General features: G+C 43.4%; 1 protein-coding gene across 1 annotated transcript in view; it reads left to right on the forward strand.

Annotated features, from left to right (window-relative positions):
• Positions 1-24,059, forward strand: part of TRPC4 (transient receptor potential cation channel subfamily C member 4) — a gene marked incomplete at both ends in the record, with an annotated part of 226,363 nt that overhangs the window by 61,723 nt on the left and 140,581 nt on the right. The window contains 2 exons of the mRNA XM_081316449.1: positions 15,312-15,830; positions 18,342-18,678. Coding sequence (XP_081172575.1) covers positions 15,312-15,830; positions 18,342-18,678 — 856 coding nt within the window. The remainder of the gene's footprint in view (positions 1-15,311; positions 15,831-18,341; positions 18,679-24,059) is intronic.

Consider the following 24,059-nt stretch of genomic DNA (forward strand, 5'->3'; position numbering starts at 1 on the left):
CACTTTCACCTGATTCTCCTGTATCACTCTGCCTGCATCCAAGTTCTCTAAAGTTTTCTCTTGCTGGCAGGAATGGTTGCTACGCCCTGCTCTGCTTCAAAAACCCGAAGAAGAGGCATCAGCAAGTCCAGAGCAAACTCAGGCTTCGGGGGGCTCAATCCTTCAGCCGCCAGAATTTTAGCTCTGGCGGCCCCGGAGAGCTCTACCCCTACCTGGGCGCTCACCCCCTCCTCTTCTCCTGAGGAGCGGGCTTCTGAGCCGTCAAAACAGCTGATCGGCGCTGTTTTTGGCGGCTCTACGGAGACGACGGGGCTGACAGCCAGAATGGCTGCTGACGGTGGAGCCTTGCCACCCGGAAGTCCACTTTCGGCTTCATTTTTACTTGTGCCCTGGTGGTGACTGGTGCTGCCAGTTGTTGTTCTGGTACAAGTGGTTTAAAGTCAGTTACCCGTGTGCTGTTATATTGGGGCATGTGAGATAATGCATCTGCCAGGAAGTTCTCCCCCCCCCGGCAAGTGTTTGAGAGTGAAATTGAATTGGTGAAAGTGTTGGGACCAGTGGGCTTGCTTAGGAGTGAGTTTCCTGGGCATTTTTAGTGCTTCTAAATTTTTGTGGTCTGTCCAGACCTGGAAAGGTATTTTATTCCCTTCCAAAAATTGGTGCCATGTTAATAATGACCAGCTTAATGAGAATGCTTCCTTCTCCCATATTGGCCACCATTGTTCTGTTTCCGTGAGTTTTCTGGATGTATATGCGCAAGGTTGCAACGTCCCCTCATCATTTTCCTGTAATAATATGGCTCCGACTGCTACATCGCTCGCATCTGCCTGTATTACAAAAGGTTTCTCGGGATCTGGGTGTTTTACTACAGGTTCAGCAGAAAAGAGTCTTTTTAGCCTCTCCATTGTCCATTTTAGGGGCTGGCTGGATTTCACGGGGGCCGCCCCTTTGTTTTCAACAAGTTCGCGAGGGGCATGGCTATTTGGCCAAATGCGGGGATGAATTGGCAATAGAAATTTGCAAACCCCAGGAAACTTTGCAATTGCTTCTGTGTGCAGGGAGGTGCCCACTCTAATACTGCCCTGATCTTCTCAAGGTCCATTTCAATGCCCTCTGGAGATATGCAATATTGCAGGTAGTTGATTTTTTCCTGATGGAATTCACACTTTGATAATTTAGCATATAAGTGGGCAGCTCGCAACTTTTTCAGGACTGCTCTGACTAGTTTGATATGTTCCTCTTTGGTCTCCATAAAGATAAGAATGTCATCCAGGTAAACCAGGACCCCCTTATATATGTGCTCTCTTAGCACGTCATTAATTAATTGCATAAAGACTGTGGGGGCCCCTTTCAGTCCGAATGGCAATGCTTTCAATTGGTAGCACCCCATTGGGCAGTTGAATGCAGTCTTCCATTCGTCTCCTTCCTTAATCCTAATACGGTAATATGCTTCCCTCAGGTCTAGTTTAGTTTCCTTCTTTTCGATAGGTGGGATAGCATATCCTTCATTAGGGGTAGGGGGTACAGATTACATTCACTAATTGTGTTCAGATTTCTGTAATCCACACACAGATGGAAAGAGCCATCTTTATTCTCCCTGAACAGGACTGGGGCTGCCACTTTGGGTTTGGCAGGCTCGATGAACCCTCTTTCTAAGTTTTTCTTTATGAATCTTTCCATTTCTGCCATTTCCCTTGGGCTCATGGCATACATCCTGGGTTTTGGGAGCTTTGCCCCCGGTTTGAATTCTATGGCGCAGTCTGTGGGGGGTGGGGGTGGGGAAAGCTCATCTGCCCACTCCTCACTGATAACTTCAGCAAGGTCCCTGTATTCCTCCGGTATCTTTGGTAACCCCTTCTCTTTCCCCACTGCTGCTGTCTCCTCCCTTCGGGTTGGGGGGTGCTTTGGGGGGGTTACATTTTCCTGCTCCCCTTTTGGGAAATTGAGTTCTGCTGTCCTCCAGTTTATCCTGGGGTTCCATTTCTTCAGCCATTCCAGTCCTAAAATCATTGGGCATTCTATGCCTGGGGCCACTATAAACGTTATGTGTTCCTCATGAGACCCCAGGGACAGGTGAATTGGTACAGTGGCTAGGGTAGCTGGTCCCCCCTCTGCTATTGATCCATCTAATTGACTAAAGGAGATTGGTTGTTTTAGCCTCCTCACTGGGATGCTCAGTCTCTCCACCAGCATTGGGCTGATGAGGCAGTGGATGCAGCCAGAGTCTATCAGAGCTTTTATTTTGATGGCTTTAGATATAGAGGAAGCTAATATAGTCACTGTCTTAAGTATGGGTGGAAAGTGGTCCACTTACCAATGGTTCTCCCTCTGAGCTGTCTTCCGAGGTGTAGGCCGGAGTCCAATCCCAGTTCTTGGCTGGAGTTGTGGACTCTACAGCCTCTGTCCCCTTCATGGAAGATTCTTTTGGGTTGCCTTGGAGCTTCCCCAGCTTTTTGGAGGAGGATGCCTCTGTTTTGCGTGGAGGGGCTTTCGAACGACATTCTGCAGCACGGTGGCCCTCTCTCCCGCAATTGAAATATCCCATTGATTTTTTAGCTGTGGCCGGTGGTTTTTCCTCCTCGCGTGTTTGCTCGAGTGGCAGGCGGCCCCATGGTTTTCCTCTGCAGTGTCTCTTCAATAGGTCTATTTCCATTTCCTCTGCCAGGACATACCAGTCGTTGAGATGGTATGGGTCTCCTTGAGGCAGGCAAGCCTCATACAGGTCGTAGTTTAGTCCGTCTTTGAAATGGGTAAGGAGGATGTCTTCTGGCCAATTCAGCTTGCTGGCGATGGCTCGGAATTCTTGGGTATATTCGGCCACTGCTCGCCTGCCCTACCTCACCATTTTGATTCTCTCCCAGGCGTTTTGGTCAGCCAAAGGATCTTCAAACCACCGCCTCAAGGATGACATGAATTGGTTGAAGTCGTTGAGTTCTGGGGCGTTGGAGTCATGCAAGTTCACCACCCAGTCTGCAGCCGACCCGTCCAGGGCAGATTGCACAATTCGAAAGCGGGTTTTGTCACTGGGGATATCCTGTCCATATTCTTCCATATAGCTGAGAACTTGGGTTAGGAAAAATCCCAGTCGTGATGGCTCCCCCTTGAACTTTGCTTCCAGGGGCGGGAATCTTTGACTGGAGCATTGTCTGCGCCACAGAGGGTATCGCTCCTCATCTTGATCCCCGTCTGTGGTTCTGGGGGGCGGTACCACTGAGCCAGCGACTCCTGTTCCATTGGACGGCCCCGGGGTTTCACGTGCTGGATCCCCTCCGTTACCACTCCAGTTGTGGCCCCAGGCGTTGCGTCGGTTGCGGTTTTCAGCTATCTTCTCCCTTAGTGAGCTCAGGGTTGCCTTCATCAGGTCAATAGCTTTTTCCAGGATCCACTCCTCCTCACTGGCATGCAGGGAGCTCTCCATCTCTTGTCTCCATTCCAGTTGGTGGTCGCTCCGTGTCAGGGTCACTTCTCCTGAAGCCTTTTCCCACTCACTTTTCCTTCCAACACCCATTGACCACCGGGGTTTTTGGTCGTGCTGTTCCACCGCTTTTTCCCATGGGGAATATGATGCTTCAGCTTCCCACCGTTTCTGGGATTTCGGTTGGGAAGAAGACTCCCTTTCTGTGGGGCTTCCCTCCTCTCTTGCTTTGTCGTCAGACATTGTATTTATTGCAAAGTCCCCCGGTAAGGTTTCTCCCTTCCAGGTTGACTTTCAGTGCAGGTCCTGTCTACTGTCAGGACCCACCCCAAACCATGTCTTAGGAAAACAAAAACTCTTGAAGTCAGTTCTAGTCCAAAAGGAATTTTTAGTAGGACATTTTTGGTTGTGGAAATACAAGACAGGACCTGGTATTGTTTTACAGATTGAAACTTTATAAAGAGTTCCCTGTTCAACCCCCCTTCCCCCAACCCCATTTGGTCAGCCCCCCCATCATTTAATTTAATTTAATTTAATTTATTAATATTTCTATACCGCCCTTCTCCCGAAGGACTCAGGGCGGTGTACAGGGCAAGAATAAAACACAGAAATTTACAAAAACTAAAAGATAATTAAATACATGCCCGATTAAAATACAATTGATCCATAGTAAAAACCCCAATAAAAAATAATAAAAAACCCCACCAATCCCCCCTCAGGCCAGGCCGGCTTGCTCGAACAAGTATGTTTTCAGATCGCGGCGAAAGGAGTGCAGATCGGGCGCCGTCCGGAGCTCAACCGGTAACTGGTTCCATAGCTCCGGGGCGCCCACAGAGAAGGATCTCCCCCTGGGGGCCACCAGTCGACATTCTCTGACCGGTGGCACCCTGAGGAGGCCCTCTCTGTGGGAACGCACAGGGCGCAGGGAGCTTGATGCCGGCAGCAGATGTTCCCTGAGGTACTCCGGCCCCATGCCATGGAGGGCTTTGAACACCATTACTAGCACCTTGAATCTCACCCGGAAGACAACTGGCAACCAATGCAGCTCACGGAGCAGAGGTGTCACATGGGAGTATCGGGAGACTCCCAACACAACTCTCGCGGCTGCATTCTGTACCAGTTGGAGCCTCCGGGTGGTCCTCAAGGGAAGCCCCATGTAGAGAGCGTTGCAGTAGTCTAGACGAGAGGTCACGAGCGCGTGAGTGACCGTGCATAAATCATCCCGGCTTAGATAGGGCCGCAACTGGCGCACCAGGCGAACCTGGGCAAAAGCCCCCCTAGTCACAGCCACCATGTGATCTTCCAAGGTAAGCCGCGAATCTAGGAGGACTCCCAAGTTGCGAGCCCTATCTACGGGGGGTAATAATTCAACCCCCATAGAAAGAGATGGAATATCCGAATAGACCCGGGATGAAGGTATGCAAAGCCACTCGGTCTTGTCGGGGTTGAGTTGAAGTCTGTTCCTCCCCATCCAGACCCGAACCGCCTCCAGGCAACGGGACATCACGTTGAGGGCATCACTGGGGTGGTTTGGGGTAGAAAGAAAAAGCTGGGTATCATCAGCGTACTGATGATACCCAACTCCAAAGCCACGAATGATCTCACCCAGCGGTTTCATATAGATGTTGAACAGGAGAGGCGAGAGGACCGACCCCTGAGGAACTCCACAAACGAGAGACCTCGCGGTCGACCTCTGCCCTCCTGTCAACACCGACTGCGAGCGTCCCTGGAGATAGGAGGAGAACCACTGTAAAACCGTGCCTCCCACTCCCAATCCCCTGAGACGCCGCAGCAGGATACCATGGTCGATGGTATCGAAAGCCGCTGAGAGGTCTAATAGGACTAGAACAGAGGAATGACCCCTGTCCCGAGCCCTCCAGAGATCATTCACCAGCGCGACCAATGCCGTCTCCGTGCTGTGCCCGGGCCTGAAACCCGATTGGTACGGGTCTAGATAATCCGCTTCATCCAGGACCAAAGGGAGCTGATGCGCCACCACACTCTCAACAACCTTCGCAAGAAAGCGAAGGTTGGAGACCGGACGGAAGTTGTTCAATACAGCTGGGTCCAAGGCAGGCTTCTTGAGGAGGGGCCTCACTACCGCCTCTTTCAAGATGGCAGGGAAGCTACCCTCACTCAAAGAAGCTGATATAACTGCCTGGAACCAGCTGCGTGTCCTCTCCCGGGCTGCATAAACCAGCCAGGAAGGGCACGGGTCCAATAAACATGTGGTGGAGCTCAGTCTCCCCATAATCCTGTCCACTTCCTCCGGAGTTACAGAATCAAACTCCTCCCAAGTGATATCGACAAGACCACCCGCGTCCTGATCGCCAGACTCTGCCCAGTCAGAGTCCAGACCGGTCCGAATCCGAGTGATTTTGTCCGACAGATAATTGTTAAACTCCTCGGCACGACCCTGCAAGGGTTCCTCCCTGACCTCCTGATTAAGGAGGGAGCGAGTCACCCTAAACAGAGCGGCCGGGCGATTATCTGTGGACGCGATAAGGGTAGCGAAGTGATTAGACCTCGCCACCCTTATCGCAGCGAGATAAGACCTAATATGGGTTCTTAGTCGCAATCGGTCGGATTCGGATCGGCTGGACCTCCAACCGCTCTCTAGGCCCCGTCTCCGGCGCTTCATCTCCCGGAGCTCCGCGGAGAACCATGGAGCTCGACGGGATCTGCATCGGGTCATCCCTTTTGTGGGAAAAAAGGGAACTTTGGATCTTTACAGTTATTGCCTTCTTCCTTTACAGATTCAAATGTAGACACAGGGCAGATGCCTTCTTCCCTAACCCTCCCCTTTGTTCCCCCAGTTCAAAAGGTTTCCCTTGGTCTTTGAAATAACCTAAGGCAGGCTGAACTCACATCTGCTCCTCCTTCCTCAGGAGATGGCAGAATCCAGGGGGTGGGATAATGTTTTAAACATACATTTATGAATGTGATATAAATGGATTCTGACACTAGCAGGAGGTGGGGGAGCCAGATGCTGATCTCACTGGGGAGGGAATGCTGATCAAGTCCTCCACTTGGAATTTTTAAGAATCCTAAATGGCTTGCTTCCTTAGCATCATGAACTGACTAGAACTGACTCCAAGAGTTTTGCAGGGCTTAGACCCTGAGGGTGCTAGGAAGGTACAACTTGGAACCCTTCCATGCTAATTCATCCCTATAGGTTAACCGCTGTCTGTTGTCTCAGAATCAGGGGTTGGATTTCAGTTCTTTAGTTTCTGGGTTAAGCTGCTTTCAGTGTTGATGGACTGTTTGAGGGCTTGATGCCTAGTGGTGACTTGAGAGGCTTTTTGAGGTAAGGGGATGATAATGTTCACCACATCCTTCCAAGAGCTCTTGTACTGTGGCATTCTAGACAAGGCATTAGCCAGGAAGTTTTTCACCCCAGGAATATATTTGAGAAAGAAGTTAAAACAATTGAAATATTGTGCCCATCGAAGCTGATTGGGGATAATTTGCACAGAGTTTTGAATGCTTCAAGGTTCTTATGATCAGTCCACACTTCAAAGGGTATATTACTAACCTCTAGGAAGTGATGCCATGTTAGCAATGCTCATCGCACAGCAAATGCCTCCTTCTCCCATACAGCCCAACACCATTCTGTGTCAGTGAGTTTTCTAGAGGTATATGCACATGGTTGCAGTTCCCCCTTATCACTTTTTTGAAGAATGGTAGCCACTACAATTTCACTTGCATCCGCTTGAGTGATGAACTGTTCCTTGGAGTTGGAATGTTCAAGTATTGGTTCTCCCGTGAACAACCTTTTGAGTTGCTCAAATGCTGCTTGGCGCTCTATAATCCACTTTAAATATTAAATGGGCGGTAAAAATAAATTATAAAAAATGACTTCCAACCTTTTTTATTTATTTATTTATTTATTTATTTATTTATTTATTTATTTATTTATTTGGATTTATATACCACCCCTCTCCGAAGGGACTCAGGGCGGTGTACAGGGCAATTAAAACACTATAAACAACACAATGTATAAAAATCAAAATGAAATTAAATCAAATAGCCCTAAACAATGAACACATGCTAAAATTTAAAATTTTTAAAAGATCTAAAATCCCAGTCCCTCAGTCCAGGCTGGCAAGTTCAAATAGTCAAGTCTTCAGGTCACGGTGAAACGAGCGAAGGTCGGGAGCCATCCGGAGCTCAACCGGAAGCTGATTCCAGAGGGCAGGCGCGCCCACAGAGAATGCTCTCCCCCTGGGGGCCACCAGTCGACATTTTCTGACCGACGGCATCCTGAGGAGGCCCTCTCTGTGGGAACGCACAGGGCGATGGGAAGTTAACGCCGGCAAAAGGTGCTCCCGTAAATAACCCAGACCCATGCCATTTAGGGCTTTATAGGTCATCACCAGCACCTTGAAACTCACCCGGAAGACAACTGGAATCCAATGCAGCTCGTGGAGCAGAGGTGTTACATGGGAGTATCGGGAGATCCCCATCACAACTCTCGCGGCCGCATTCTGCACCAGCTGGAGCCTCCAAGTGGTATTCAAGGGCAGCTCCATGTAGAGAGCGTTGCAGTAGTCTATCCGAGAGGTCACGAGCGCATGAGTGACTGTGCTTAGGGCATCTTGGTCCAAATAGGGCTGGAACTGGCGCACCAGGCGAACCTGGGCAAAAGCCCCCCTGGTCACAGCTCCTATATGATCTTCAAAATTGAGCTGTGAATCAAGGAGGGCACCCAAGTTGCGAGCCCTATCTATGGGGGGGTAACACTTCAACCCCTATAGATAAAGATGGAATAGAGTGGACAACCCGAGATGCCGGTATGCACAGCCACTCAGTCTTGTCGGGATTTAGACGAAGCCTGTTCCTCCCAATCCAGACCCTCAGCGCCTCCAGGCAATGGGACATCATGGCGAGGGCATCACCGGTTGATCTGGGGTGGAAATAAAAAGCTGGGTATCATCAGCATACTGATGATACCCCACCCCAAAACCAAGAATGATCTCACCCAGCGGCTTCATATAGATGTTGAACAGGAGAGTCGAGAGGACCGACCCCTGAGGAGCTCCACAAACGAGAGGCCTCGAGGCCAACCTCTGTCCCCCTGCCAACACCGACTGCGAATGACCCAGAAGGTAGGAGGAGAACTACTGTAAGACAGTGCCACCCACTCCCAACCCCCTGAGGCGCCGCAGTAAGATACCATGGTCGATGGTATCAAAAGCCGCTGAGAGGTCTAATAGGACTAGGACAGAGGAGCAACCCCTGTCCTGAGCCTGCCAGAGATCATTCACCAGTGCGACCAATGCCGTCTCCGTGCTGTACCCGGGCCTAAAGCCTGATTGGTAAGGGTCCAGATAATCCGCTTCCTCCAGGAACAGAGGAATCTGATGAGCCACCACACTCTCAATAACCTTCACTAATAGTTATTCAAAATGGCTGGGTCCAGGGCAGGCTTCTTGAGGAGGGGCCTCACCACCACCTCCTTCAAGGTGGCGGGGAAGCTGCCCTCTCTCAAAGAAGAGAGAGGAGGGGCACGGGGCACGGGGCACGGGTCCAGTAAACAAGTGGTGGAACTCAGCTTCCCCATGATCCTGTCCACTTCTTCTGGAGTCACAGGATCGAATTCTTCCCAAGTAATATTCCCAAGACCGCTCGATTCCCCATCGTCAGACTCTGCCCAGTCGGAGTCCAAGCCGGCCCGAATCTGAGCGATTTTATCCACCAGATATTGACTAAATTCCTCAGCACGAGCCTCCTCCTCCTCCCTCTTATTATACAAATCCTTTCAGCCCTTCATTTAATTCCTGTCTTTCTCAATCTTCAAATACATAGATCATCACAGTCATACTCATATTTAGGGCTGTGGAACACCAGATTTATAGGTGGAAGGTTGTTTCAGAGCATGAGGGGTATGAATATAGAATTTATGTGCAATGTTGAATTGAGGGGGGAAAAATCCACCACCACCAAACAAGTTTTATGGCTTTATATGGTTCAAAAGCACTTTTTTACCAGATTAATAAAATGTCATGCAGTATACAATTTCATGTAATTAGGGGTTGGTTATCTGAACCCACAAATAGCATATTGAAATAAAAAAAATTGAAATATATTTGGTATGCAAAATGGGCTATGCATTCTTTTCAAATGGCCAAGTTGAAAGATATATATTCAGGAGTACAATAACGAGGAGGGAACTTGCAACTTGGGCTAATAGGAATAAGAAGAAAAAAATACCCAGATGATTCCCAGTCACTGGGAGTTGGGTGTTATATACAGGTAATAGAGAAACATACTTTGAGACTAACTTATCATGCCAGTTTTTAAACATACTTTGAGACTAACTTATCATGCCAGTTTTTAAACTTCAAGCACATTTGTTGAAGCTTTAATGTAAGGAAAACAGCTTTCCTCAAATCCTTTCTCATCTTTCCCGAAGCATCTTTAGTCATCAGCTACCGGTTGAGCTCCGGACGGCGCCCGACCTTCGCTCCTTTCGCCGCGAGCTAAAAACATACTTTTTTGAACAAGCTGGCCTGGCCTGATGAGGGGATTGGGGGGGGGGGGTGTTATTGTTATTTTATTGGGTTTTAAAGATGTATTTTAGTATATGGGCATTTATTTAATCTTGTTTTAACTTTTGTAATTTCTGTATTTTTATTCTTGCCCTGTTCACCGCCCTGAGTCCTTCGGGAGAAGGGCGGTATAGAAATATTATTAAATTAAAATTAAATTAAATCCTTGCATGGGGCTGAATCAAGATTTTGGACAAAGCCCACTTCCCTCACTTTTTTATATCCTTTCTAAGTCTCTAAATTTCATTTTTTTATCCAACAATACATTGAAAACTTCACTTGTTTGATTTTTTCCCCCAAGGGATTATACAATTAATCCTTGTTTCATGACCACATTTGGGAACAGCAACTTGGTTGCTAAGTGAAACTGCAACTATGCTTATTATCTTACCTCAACTTTCCTTTGCTTTATGGACCTGTAAAGATTATAAATGCAAGCATTGATTGAAAAGTTAACTTTTCATCACTATTGTAACTGCAAATTATTGTTACAGAAAAACTATATACAAATTTTATTCTGTAAACAATAAGAATATAGGAATTGATCATTGACATCAGCTGGAATTCTGATTTTGGAAAGCTTGAAGTAGATTTGCTCTGAGGTGTCATAGAGGATGCACAATGAAAAGCTCTTTTTTATTGAAAAGTTTTATAAAAAGTTACAATATTATCCCCTTCCCACCCACCCCTAAGCCCCCCCTCCCCCACTTCCCAAAGCTGATTACAGGGTTACAAATGTACAGTAATCATAATCTAACTAACATTAATCAACTATATAAAAAAGCAAATACATAATACACTTTAACCCACTTTTAACATAATTACCAACACTCTAAAATACACAACTTCTAAAAAAATTAAATTATAACAATAACAATCTAAAATTTACTCATAAGCTGAATGGAACTTTTTAGTCCCATATTTTTTCTGAATATAATCTATCCATCTTCTCCAAACCAAAATGTATCTCTCTTGTGAATGATCTTTCAAGTAAGCAGAAATCTTAGCCATTTCTGCTAGGTTTGACACTTTAAGCGTCCACTCCTCTATGGTAGGCAGATAATCCTTCTTCCAATATTGCCCTACCAATAACCTCGCAGCTGTTATCAAATTCAACATCAAATTAATTTCTTTAGTGTCACAGTCTATAATAACACCCAATAAAAATAATTGTGGGGTAAACTTTATCTTTCTCTTAAAAATCTTTTGAATGTTCCACCAAATTTTAATCCAAAAAGCTTTTATATTTCTACAAGTCCACCAAATATGAAAATAGGTAGCATCCAAACTACCACATCTCCAACATTTGGGCTGTAAATTAGAATACATACAAGACAGCTTTTTAGGATCCAAATGCCATCTATAAAACATTTTATAAAAATTTTCTCTTAAGTTTTGGGCTTGAGTAAATTTTACATTTCTAACCCAAATTACCTCCCATACATCCAATGGAATCGGTTCTTGAATATTTTGAGCCCACTTTACCATGCAATCTTTCACCAATTCCATTTCCGAGTCCAATTCTATTAAAGCATTATAAATTCTCTTTATGTGCGCTCGAGTTTGATCTTTGATCTGTTTTACCAAATTTTCATCCATCAACGTCAAACCAACCTTCTGGTCTAACTTCCACCTGGCTTGCAATTGAGTATACTGAAACCAAGACTGTACAATATTTTCTTGTTTTAACTCGACTAGCGACCTTAATTGCCAGTCACTCCCTTCCAATCTAAGTAATTGCTTATAAGAAATCATATCCAAATTCACACCCATAGATACCCCCTCTATTGCGTGTCCAGGAATTCCCCAAATTGGTATTTTATAATTTAACTTATAATAATACTTTTTCCAAACACGCAATAAAGCACTTCTTAAAATGTGAGATTTAAAAGCCTTATCAACTTTTTTGTCATAAATCAAATATGCATGCTACCCATATAATAAATCCCATCCCTCAAGATAAAGTATACTTTTATTAGTTAAATTAAGCCAATCACTAACCAATGTTAAAACCACTGCATCATAATATAATTTCAAATTGGGCACCTTAAGTCCTCCTCTTCCCGAGCATCTTGTAAAATCTTAAGTTTAACTCTCGGTTTTTTCCCCGCCCAAATAAATTTATTAATACCCTTCTGCCAGTCATCCAAATTAGCAACTTTTTTCAAAATAGGTATCATTTGAAACAGAAAGAGAAACTTTGGTAAAACATTCATTTTAAGAGCTGCAATTTTCCCCAACAAAGATAATTGTAATTTTTTTCAATTATTTAAATCCTTTTGTACTTTTAACCATAACGTCTCATAATTATTCTTATATAATTTCACATTAGAAGCTGTAATATATACCCCCAAATATTTAACCTTTTTCACAATTTCATAACCTGTCAATTTTACTAACATATCCTTCTCATTCATAGTCATATTTTTAGATATTTTAGTCTTATTATTATTCACCTTAAAGCCTGAAACTTTCCCATATTGTATTATAATTTCCATTAAATCTATAACCGATTAAATCGGTTGAGATAGTGTAACAACCAAGTCATCTGCAAATGCTCTTAACCTATAATCATTCTGTTTTATTTTTATTCCCTGTATTTTAGTTGATTCCCGAATTTTAATCAATAAAATCTCCAATGTTAAAACAAACAATAATGGTGACAGGGGACACCCTTGTCTTGTACCTTTTTCAATTTTAAATGCATCTGTTAATCCCCCATTAATTATAATTTGCGCCGATTGTTGTTGATATATGGCCTTAATAGATTGCAGAAATTCATCCCCAAAGTTCATCTTTTCCACAACTTTCAATAAAAATTGCCAATTCAATTGATCAAAAGCTTTTTCAGCATCCAAAAATATCAATGCTGCAGGGACTTGGTTATTCTTATCCAAATACTCAATTAAGTTAACTAATTGTCTTACATTATATTTCATATATCTTCCAGTTATAAATCCAGACTGATCTGTATGAACCATCTGTTTCAAAACTAACATTAATCTATTTGCCAATATTTTTGCAAAAATCTTATAATCTGTATTTAAAAGCGATATAGGTCTATAATTCTTAGGCTGAGTAAGATCTTGATCCTCCTTTGGGATCAACGATATAAAAGCCCTTCTCCAGGATGGAGGCACCTCCCCTCCGGCCTGGATATTATTAAATAGTTCCTTTAAAGGTTCTACCATCTCTGTAAGTAAAGTTTTATAATAAATTGCTGTTAAGCCATCTGTTAAGCCATCTGCCTTACCCACTTTTAACTGTTTAATTACTGAAATAATTTCTTCAGAAGTGATTAAACAATTCATCCCTTCCCTTTGTTCATGTGAAAGCATAGGAATATGCGCTTCCTGTAAATATTTATCTATATCTAAGGTTTGTACATTCTCACTAGCATATAACTTTTGATAAAAATCCAAAAAACCCTTTTTAATCAAATTTTGTTGATATGTTTCTTTGCCTTTATATTCTATTTTCTCTATTGTACGTAACCTCTGTTTTTTCCTTAATTGATAAGCTAACCACCTACCAGGCTTATTTGCATTACAAAAAGTATTATGCTTCGCATATCTCAAATTAGTTGCAACCTGATCCGCCATTAACATATTAAATTGCTCTTTCAACAAATTTATTGAAATCCTTAATCTCTTATCTAATGGATTCAAAATAAAAGCTTTGCCCTTCAATTTAATCTCTTCTTCCAATTCTTTATGTTTTTGCATCTGCTTACGCCTATGACCATTGTTCATATGAATCAAAATCCCCCTCATATAAGCTTTACTGGCATCCCAAACCATTTCAATCGGTGTTCCTTTATGCATATTCAGAACAAAACACTCTTTCAAATAATCTTTACATTTTTCTAAAAGTACATCATATCTAAATAAATTTTCATTCAACCTCCAAGATCTTCTTATTCCATCTTCCCTAAATAATTCCATCCATACAGGACTATGATCCGATAACGTTCTAGGAAAAATCTTGACATTCTTGACCCAATGAAAAGCTCTTGTCAGAATCCATTTATATCGCATTTCTAACTAACTCCTCTGAGCTAATCCCAAATCTCATCTCCCCCTGGATTCTGCCATCCCAAGGGGAAGAGGGAACAGGCATGGAGTTTTATAGCTTTCACTTCCTCCCTTCAATGTAACCTTTGTTTATTCTTCCTGCTTGCTATCTATCACAATATAATCAATTGCTTTCTTACTAGGCATTCTCGCTCATCTTACGGGCAACTAAGAAAGTGGGTGGAAAAGGGAGGAATGAAACTTTCCGGAATCTAGTTTGTTTCTCCGAATGAAGTATGAGGGGGGTGGAAATGATCCTGCTGCAAACGGACTGTTCTGTCTCCTCTTCCCCAATGGGCTTATCACCTGGAGCTTGGCTGATTCAGAACTGACCGAATGAACTGTGGGGACACTTTAAAAATATCGAACTGTGAAGGGATTCCTCAGATCCTGTTTATTATGCCTGCTGTCTCCTATTTCTTAGTAAAAGTTCCTGCTTGGAAAATCTTGTCTCCAAGAGTCCTTTCTTATGATGTGGGCTGAAGTGGGTTTTGACAGCTCTCATTTTTATTGGATTTAGTTAATGTGAAATCAGTCTTTAAGCTTTGGTAATTGGGATTGAACAAGAACTAAGGAAGAGCTGTGGTGGTGCAGTAGTTAGAGTGCAGTATTGCAGGCTAACTCTGCCTGCAGCCAGGAGTTTGAGCCAGACCACTCAAGGTTAACTCAGCTTTCCAGCCTTCCGAGGTTGATAAAATAAAGATTCAGATTGTTCTGGGCAATATGCTGACATTTGGAAACCACTCAGAGACTGCTATAAAACACTATAGTATATAAGTCTAATTGCTATTGCTATTGCTAATAAAATGAAAGCCATACAATATAGAGACATTTGGAAGAGTAATTTATGTCTTTAATTTCTTTAATAATTCTGTGTTTACTTGATTTTCAGATTTTTTGTTAAATTTCAATGTATTCTCAATACGCTTACACTTATATGACTTACATGCTTAATGTGACTGGTCCTAGCCATTCAGCTGTGGATAAGATATGATGAAAGTCAGATTGGTTTAATAGTTAAAGCACCAGGCTACAAAGCAGAAGACCATGAGTTCTACCATAATACCACCTTAGTCATGAAAGCCAGCTGGGTAACCTTGGGCCAGTCATTCTCTCTGAGCCCAACTCATCTCACAAGGTTGTTATGGGGAAAATAGGAAGGGGGAAGTGCACGGGATATGTTTGCTGCCTTGAATTTTTTGTAAAAATTAATAAAGGTGGGATACATACATATATACATACATAAATAAATTCCTTTCCCACCCCCCACAGGTACCACCCACATTACTGGATACACAGTTCTCCGAATTTACACCAGACATAACACCCATTATCTTGGCTGCCCATACAAACAATTATGAGATCATTAAACTTTTAGTCCACAAAGGTGTGTCTGTTCCCAGACCACATGAAGTTCGCTGTAACTGTGTGGAATGTGTCTCCAGTTCAGATGTGGATAGCCTTCGTCATTCCCGATCCAGGCTAAATATCTACAAGGCTCTTGCAAGCCCATCTTTAATTGCCCTATCAAGTGAGGACCCATTTCTTACAGCATTCCAGTTAAGTTGGGAACTTCAGGAACTGAGCAAAGTGGAAAATGAGTTTAAATCTGAATATGAAGAATTGTCACACCAGTGCAAGCAATTTGCAAAAGATCTATTGGATCAGACTCGGAGTTCAAGAGAATTGGAAATTATTCTTAATTACAGGGATGATAACAATCTAATAGAAGACCAGAGTGGAAATGATTTGGCAAAATTAAAACTGGCAATTAAATACCGTCAAAAAGAGGTAGGTATATAGATAAAATATTAATGGATTTCATTGCAATGAGTGAGATAATATGCTTCATAAATAAGACCAAGTGCAGTTCAGATCCTCTATTCTTCATTATTTCATTATATCTCTATTTTTAAAAATTGAACATTTTAAGTTATTAGGGTCTAGAGGGCACTGAAATATTGAAAAAACTGTTGTGGAGAAACTAGGAGGAAGTTGTGTTGGATATATTTGCTCCCTTGAGTTCCACCCCCCCCCCCAAGATGGCTAGATTTCTCCCCCAACGTGGCTGCTGAATGGTAGGAACTTTTCTTTTTCCTGCCAATGTTTGACTGATTTTGTTGCCAAAGCTGGTTCTTTGGCAGTACTACTCCCTGGATTTGAATGGGAGCATTTAGGAATGACCCCTGACAACTTTTGGATGACCGTGGACCCACTTGGGATTAAGAATCTTCATTACTGTTCCTGGTGGAAATGGTGGAAAGTCAGGTCATCCATGTTTTCCTCTTGATAGATTAAGCATGCCTGGGTATTAACTTCATTTTTAAAAGCTTTTGTTTCACTTAGCTCAGGAGTCGGCAACCTCAAAGAGCCACTTGGACCTGTTTCCCAGAGAAAAGGAAACACTGGGAGCCACAAAAACCCCGCGTGTTTTGATTGAAGAGTTTAATTAAAAGAAATAGAGGCTGCTGTGCATGAGTTCTCCCCCCTCTCTCTTTCTCTCTCTTTCCTCTCCCTCCCTCTCTTTCTCTCTCTCTCTCTCCCCCCTCTCTCCCTCTTTCCCATCTTCTGCTCACCTGGCCAGCTGGCCTCACACTGTTCTCCAACAAGCTGACACACATTCTTATTGGGCTGGTTCTCCTGCCATTGGTCTGCCAGTCCTTTTCCTCCACTTAGTGTAAGTGTGTGTTGTGTGTGTTTGTGTGTGTGTGTGTGTGTGTGTGTGTGAGAGAGAGAGAGAGAGAGCTGCTGCTTCCTGCGGAGACGCAGCAAAAGCAGGAGCCCTGCCCAATAAGCTTGTCAGCTTCTCAGAGAACAGTGAGAGAGGGGGGGGGAGCGCAAGTGCTTCTCTGTGTATCTCTCTCTCTCTGCAAATGGCAGAGGAGGACTGGGAGCTACAGTAGAAGGCTGAAAGAGCCACATGCGGCTCCAGAGCTGCAGGTTGCCGACCCATGACTTAGCTCTTTATCTGTCAAAGTTGACTGACTGTTGAATGCTGATATATTTTAACTCCTTGCTGGACTTTCTCTGGGTTTTTTTCTCCTTTTTTAAATTTATATTCTTTTGAACAATATATGCTTTTCCATAAGGAAATCATGGCTATACATAAAGGTAAAGGTTCCCCCGCACATGCGTGCTAGTCGTTTCCGACTCTAGGGGGTGGTGCTCATCTCCATTTCAAAGCCGAAGAGCCAGCGCTTGTCCGAGGACGTCTCCGTGGTCATGTGGCCGGCATGACTAGACGCCAAAGGCGCACGGAACGCTGTTACCTTCCCACCGTAGTGGTCCCTATTTTTTTACTTGCATTTTTACGTGCTTTCGAACTGCTAGGTTGGCAGAAGCTGGGACGAGTAACAGGCGCTCACTCTGCTACGCGGCACTCGGGATTCGACCCGCCAAACTGCCGACCTTCCGATCGACAAGTTCAGCGTCCTAACCCACTGAGCCACCAAGTCCCTGGCTATACATATCATCCTCCTATTCAGCTATATTAGGATATCCCCCTAATATCTTAGTATTGTCATGTATACAAGATAAATGAAGATGAAATGAACTTTTTCCAAGACTCCACATTCTAAAAGCTAAGTATTATTAAATCTAGAGGGTTCTAGTATTAAATTTGACAGAGCTCTAGTATCTAGAAAAGCTATATTAAAGAGAATATTTATCAAGATGTGTTTTTTCCGTGACTCTATAATTATAAAGGGACATGGTGGCTCAGGATTTAAGATGCTGAATCTTAGACCGTTAAAGGTCTATACCTTAGATCCGAGTGCTGTGAGCTCCCATCACTTGGCTCAACTCCTACCAACCTAGCAGTTTGAAAGCATGGAAATGCAAGTAGGTAAAAAGGTACTACATATAAGCATGTGAGAAGGTAACAGCATTCCGTGTTTTACCATATGCTATATGCTATGGCATGGTGTCATGCTGGCCACATAACCACAAATGCTGGCTCTTTGGTTTAAGAAATGGAGATGAGCAGTACCCTCTAAAGCCTGTCACAACTAGCAGAGTTGTGGACATCTTTTACCCTTTACTTTTTATAATTATAAGCAGAAAACCTCATCTCCTAAATGAGGATAAAGATGAGGATAAATATAGTAGATATGAGGATATAATGGAGGACAAAAGTTTTCTGTTTTTAATGTTACTATATAAAAATTGTGTACTTTAATACAAGGAATTTCACCTAGTAATAAATGCAGTTAAATATATTCAATTTCTTCTTGCATGTTACATTTTGTATATAAGAATTTACTAGATAGAAGAGTTTTGATTATTTCTTTTGTTTTGCATTAGTTTGTTGCTCAACCAAACTGTCAACAGCTACTTGCCTCTCGTTGGTATGATGAGTTCCCAGGGTGGAGGAGACGCCATTGGGCTGTGAAGATGTTGACTTGCATCATAGTTGGATTCCTTTTCCCCGTGTTCTCTGTCTGCTACCTGATAGCTCCCAAGAGCCCACTGGGACTATTCATCAGGAAGCCATTCATCAAATTCATCTGCCACACTGCTTCCTACTTGACTTTCTTGTTTCTTCTTCTACTTGCCTCTCAGCACATTGACAGGTCAGATCTGAATATGCAAGGGCCTCCACCAACCATCGTTGAATGGATGATCTTACCATGGGTCTTGGGTAAAGTATAGTAAAGCAAATATGCTTGATTTATGTATTTCTTTAATATTTGTGTTTGGAGTAATTGACTCACACAAGAGAAAGCTGAAGCAAATCATTGGAATATATCAAATTTTTACTAGTTATATATTAGTTCTATGATACATCTGTAGCCATTCAGGACAATAATATTCAATTCAAATCAGAATTATTTTTAAAGAACTAGCAAAAACTGGTGTAAGTCAATCATTTTCTTATTCCCATGCCAGTTAATATTTATATCCAAAACGTGAATTACCAATTAAGGATTATAATCACAAACAAATGTATTCAGTCTTGAGCATTGTCTTCTGTTCATGATAGTCTCAGCAATCATCAACTCAAAATTTGCCCATGAATATTAATTCTTAGCAAATTTCATACCTTTATTATATATTTTAGAACTGGGTTCTTTTTGTCCAGTTTTAGAGTTTAGACTTAAGCCTAATTTCTCTGTTCTCTATTCTGTATTCTCATGGGCTGGAACAGGTAGCCATGTTGGAGAGAATGGGAACTGAAAAAAATTGTGCCTCTGGGAGCAGAATTTTTATTAACTATTTTTATAGGTCACCCATCTCACTGTTGGAGCAACTCCAGGCAAGTTACAAACCCTTTTTAGAAGAAAAGACAACTGTCCTTTCTTCCCTGAAAAATGAGCATGCTGTTTCATTAGGTTTCCCTGATCCACATTCTGGTCCCACCACAGCTTTAATTTTTGAACCTGGCAGGTTTAAAAAATGCAAAACAAAAAATAAAAACATACAAATACAAATAGATGAAAAGGACTTCTACCCACAAATTAATTGCAAAATGGGAAGATATTTAAACTAAATGTTTAAACTAAATGTTGCCTCACATGCTTGTTAATTGTTGCTAAAAAATAAAGTACACACAGCGTAAATTGGTTATGAGTTTAGAAGAGCTAACGGAATAACAGAGTTGGAAGGTACCTTAGAGGTCTTTTGATCCAACAGTCTGCTCAAGCAGGAGACCCTATAAGATTTCAAACAAATGGCTCTCCAGTTATTTTTTTTAAAGCCTTCAGTGATAGGACACCCAGAACTTCTGAAGACAAGCCATTCCACTGGTTTATTGTACTCACTGTCAGGAAATTTCTCCTCAGTTCTAGGTTGCTTCTCTCCTTGATTAGTTTCCATCCATTGCTTCTTGTCTGCCTTCTGGTGCTTAGGAAAATAGGTTGACCTTTTTCTTTGTGACCACCCCTCAAATATTCAAATATTGCTATCATGTTGCCCTTAGTTCTTCTTTTCACTAGACTAGAAATACCTAATTCCTTTGCACATCAAACCTCAACTTTTTACTTTTCCATAATAGTATAATATAGTATAATAGTATAAACTGGCCGTTTCTATAACAAGAAATTAATCTAATCGGTAAAACCCAAAATCCCTCTCCCTTTTTTTCAGTCATTACGTTTTTGACAAATACTGTCATGTCCTGAAAGTGGTAGAATCTGCAAAAAGGTTGTCTTGTGGAACTTGCATTTTGAGAGTTTTGCATAGCAAGGAGTTTTTTTCTAGCACAGCTTACTTGTTCATCCATCGTTTCAGTGTAGATCAAAACTTTTTCTAAATAAACCAAAACTCCTTTAAATAAGTGTTCATGTAGCTGCATGAACACTGCAGATGTCCTTTGCAAGCCACACCCGAAATTGCCCAGTGGGCAATTAAAAGCGATCTTCCACTCATTCTCTGCTTTAATCCGTGCTCAGTAATAGACTTCCCTCAAGTCCAGCTTTGTAAAAAAAATTCTCTTTGGTCAGGTGGCTTAGTATATCCTTCATCAAGGGCAGGGGTTATACATTCTCCACACAGATAGCACTGAACCCATGGTAATCTATGCATAGTCTTAGGGAGCCATCTTTCTTTTCACAAAATAAAATAAAATGGGAGCTGCCATGCACAATTTTATCCTGACCAGGCTTTTATCAATGAAGGCTATAAGCTCTTCTAGTTTTGTAGGTGTAATTGAGTATAGTTTGGGTTTTGGCAGTTTGGTCCCAGGTAGAATTTTGATGGCATAGTCTAAGGCAGATATATCAAACACAAGTCCCGTGGGCCGGAGCTGGCCTGCGATTGGCTGATATTTGGCCCATGGGGATGCCCCGGAGATGGCAAGGGACTGGCCCCTGCCACCCAGGCTCCTGCCCCAGTCAGCCCAGCGGCCCCAAGGCACGCGCACAGGAGGCAGTGAGTGTTTGGGGGCCAATGGTGTCAGGCAGCAGGGGCTGCATAGCCCTTTGTGAATACCGAGCTGGCCCTCCAGCAGCAGCGCTACAGTGGCACTGGCATGTGGAGTTGGGGGGACACGTGATGTAGACCACCAGATATGCCTACTCCATCCTATCTCTTTTTGGTTGGAGAGCAGGTTGCCACTGGTCATTTCAGCCCCCTCACAGGTCTTGCCCTTGGCCTGTAGGTGGAGTGCATTCCCCATGTGGCGCTGATCTACAACCTGGTTGCGTCCATCAAAGCCAGAACATGCTCAGCCTAAGTTCCACTGGAACCAGTAAGGAGCTGCCCCGTGGCTTGTCCTGCCCCCTGGGTGTGTGCACAGGAGACAGCCAGTGCTGGCATCCTGGTGAAGCAGAGATACTGGACTCTACTTGCGCACGCACTCAGGGGCTGGGGTGGGGCTGCCCCATGGATTTAAGGCTGAGTGCATTCTGGCTTTGATGGATGCAACCAGGTTGTAGATCAGCACCAACCCCCCCACCAGCACCTCCAGCCTCGCAGCCAAGAAGCTTTCCTTTCACTGGGACAGACACCCCCCCCACGCGGGATAGCAAGACCGGTGGCAACGTGGCAGCGCTGGCAATCTCTTCCCCTCCCATGAGAAGGAGAGAAGGAAGGAAGAAAGTGTAGCAGAGAGGGGAGTTGGGGAGGGATTGGTGCTGGCTGGGATCGGTGTGTCAGAACCCACCCCAATCCACATCTTAGGAAAGAAGAACTCTTGGAGACAGGATTGTCCTAGCAGGAACTTTTACTAAAACATGATTGTCAGTAGATAATCTAGACAGGATCTAGAAACTGTGTTGCAGATTGATACTTTTAAAGTGTCCCCAAGTAAAAAACCCTCCCCTCAGTCCATTTGGTCAGTCCCGGATCAATTAAGTTTCAGGTGTCAAAACCTTCCATGGGAAAAGGGATCTTCCATGCATTTACAACATTTACTTCCTCCCCTTCAAATTCCAATCGGAGATACAAACCAGAATCTCTCCCCCCACTTTCTTTGTTCTTCTCAGTTCAAAGGTTCTTTCCCTGGTCTTTGATGATGGCCTCCAGGCAGGCTGAATAAACAACCTTGCATCTAATGGATAGGGATGGCCAATTAACATCTTCTCTTCTCCTCCTTGGGAATGGCAGAATCCAATGAAAGGTGAGATTTAGGGTTGCACAGATAGGGGTTTAGGAATGGAATATAAATGCATTCTGACAATCTGCTCTCTTTAAAAGAAAGATAGGTCCATCTGTAGAGGAAATAAAATATAAATGTTAGCCCAGTTTGTTAGGATATTCTGTATGAAACTTCTTAAGCAACTTTGGTGCTCTAATGTGGTGTTTATTGACCCACTCATTTTCTGAGGAGGGGAGGTGTTTCCAAGCTACTAGATATTGAATTGCTCCATGGTGTTTCCTGGAATCTAGGATTTCCTTCACCTCCAAGTGTTGTTCTCCTTCCACCATGATGGGAGGTGGTGGTGGTGGGGTTTTTGTTCGTAGAGGTGACTCTTGTTCTCTTTTTAGTAAACTGCAGTGAAAAATTGGTGTATCTGCCTAAGATTTTTGGGTAGTCCTAATTCAACTGTTACTGGGTTTAGGATTCTTTTAATTGGAAAAGGTCCAATATATTTTGGTCTGAGTTTTTTTACAGGGTTGTAGTGATTTAAGGTATTTTGTGGATAAATATACCATCTCTCCCACCCTGGATCGACTTTTTGTCTGCTTGTGTCTTGTATGCTTGTCTAGCTTCGTCTAAAGCTTTCCTAACGATTAGCCAGATGTTTTGTAATTGAGCAATCCATTCCTTCAGTTCGGGAATTACTGGTTCGTTTGGGGTTAGTACTTTCCAAAGACTTTCAGAATTCTATTCCAGTTTGGCTATCCACCTTCAGCTTCATTTTAGCTTGGTACCTGGTGGTGATTGGTGCTGCCAGTTGTTGTTCAGGCATAAGTGGGTTAGAATCAGTGGCCCGTGTGCTGTTATATTGGGGCATGCAAGATAATGCATCCGCCAGGAAATTCTCACGCCACTCCACCCCGGTAAGTGTTTGAGAGGGAAATTGAATCGGTGAAAATGTTGGGACCAGCGGCCTTCCTTAGGAGTGAGTTTCCTGGGTGTTTTTAGTACTTCCAAATTTTTGTGCTCTGTCCAGACCTGGAAGGGGATTTTATTTCCTTCCAGGAACTGGCGCCATGTAAGTAATGACCATCTCACAGAATAAGCCTCCTTTTCCCACACGGGCCAATGTTGTTCTGTCTCTGTGAGTTTCCTGGATGTATATGCACATGCCCCCTCATCATTTTCCTGTAATAATACGGCTCCCACCACCACATCGCTAGCATCTGCCTGTATTACAAATAGTTTATCAGGATCTAGACAGGTCTCAGGACAGGTTCAGCAGAAAAAAGTCTCTTTAGGCTCTCAAATGCTGCTTGACATTCTATTGTCCACTTCAGAGGCTGGCTGGGTTTCACTGGGGATCCCCACCCCTCATTTTCAACAAGTTTGTGAGTGGCAGGGCTATTTGGGGAAACGAAGGGATGAATTGGTGGTAGAAGTTTGCAAACCCCAGGAAACTTTGCAATTGCTTCCATGTGCGGGGTGGTGGTGGTGCCCATTCTAATACTGCCCTTTCTCAGGGTCCATTTCGATGCCCTGTGGGGATATGCGATACCCCAGGTAGTCTATTCTTTCCTGGTGGAATTCACATTTTCATAATTTAGCATATAGGTGGGCGGTCCACAACTTTTCAGAACTGCTCTGAGTAGGTTAATATGTTCCTCTTTGGTCTCAGTGAAGATATGGATGTCATCTAAGTAAACAAGGACCCGCTTATATAGGTGCTCTCTTAGCACTTCATTAATTAATTGCATAAAGACTGCGGGGGCCCCTTGCAGTCCAAATGGCAGGACTTTGAACTGGTAGCAACCCATTGGGCAATTGAACACAGTCTTCCATTCATCTCCTTCCTTAATCCTAATGTGGTAGTATGCTTCTCTCAGGTCTAGTTTGGTAAAAATCCTTCCTTTCGATAGGTGGGATAGCATATCCTTCATTAGGGGTAGGGGATACAGATTACATTCACTAATTGTGTTCAAATTTCGGTAATCCACAGACAA

The sequence above is a fragment of the Vipera berus genome (genome assembly GCF_964194415.1).
Source record: "Vipera berus genome assembly, chromosome: 2".
Taxonomy (NCBI): Eukaryota; Metazoa; Chordata; class Lepidosauria; order Squamata; family Viperidae; genus Vipera; species Vipera berus.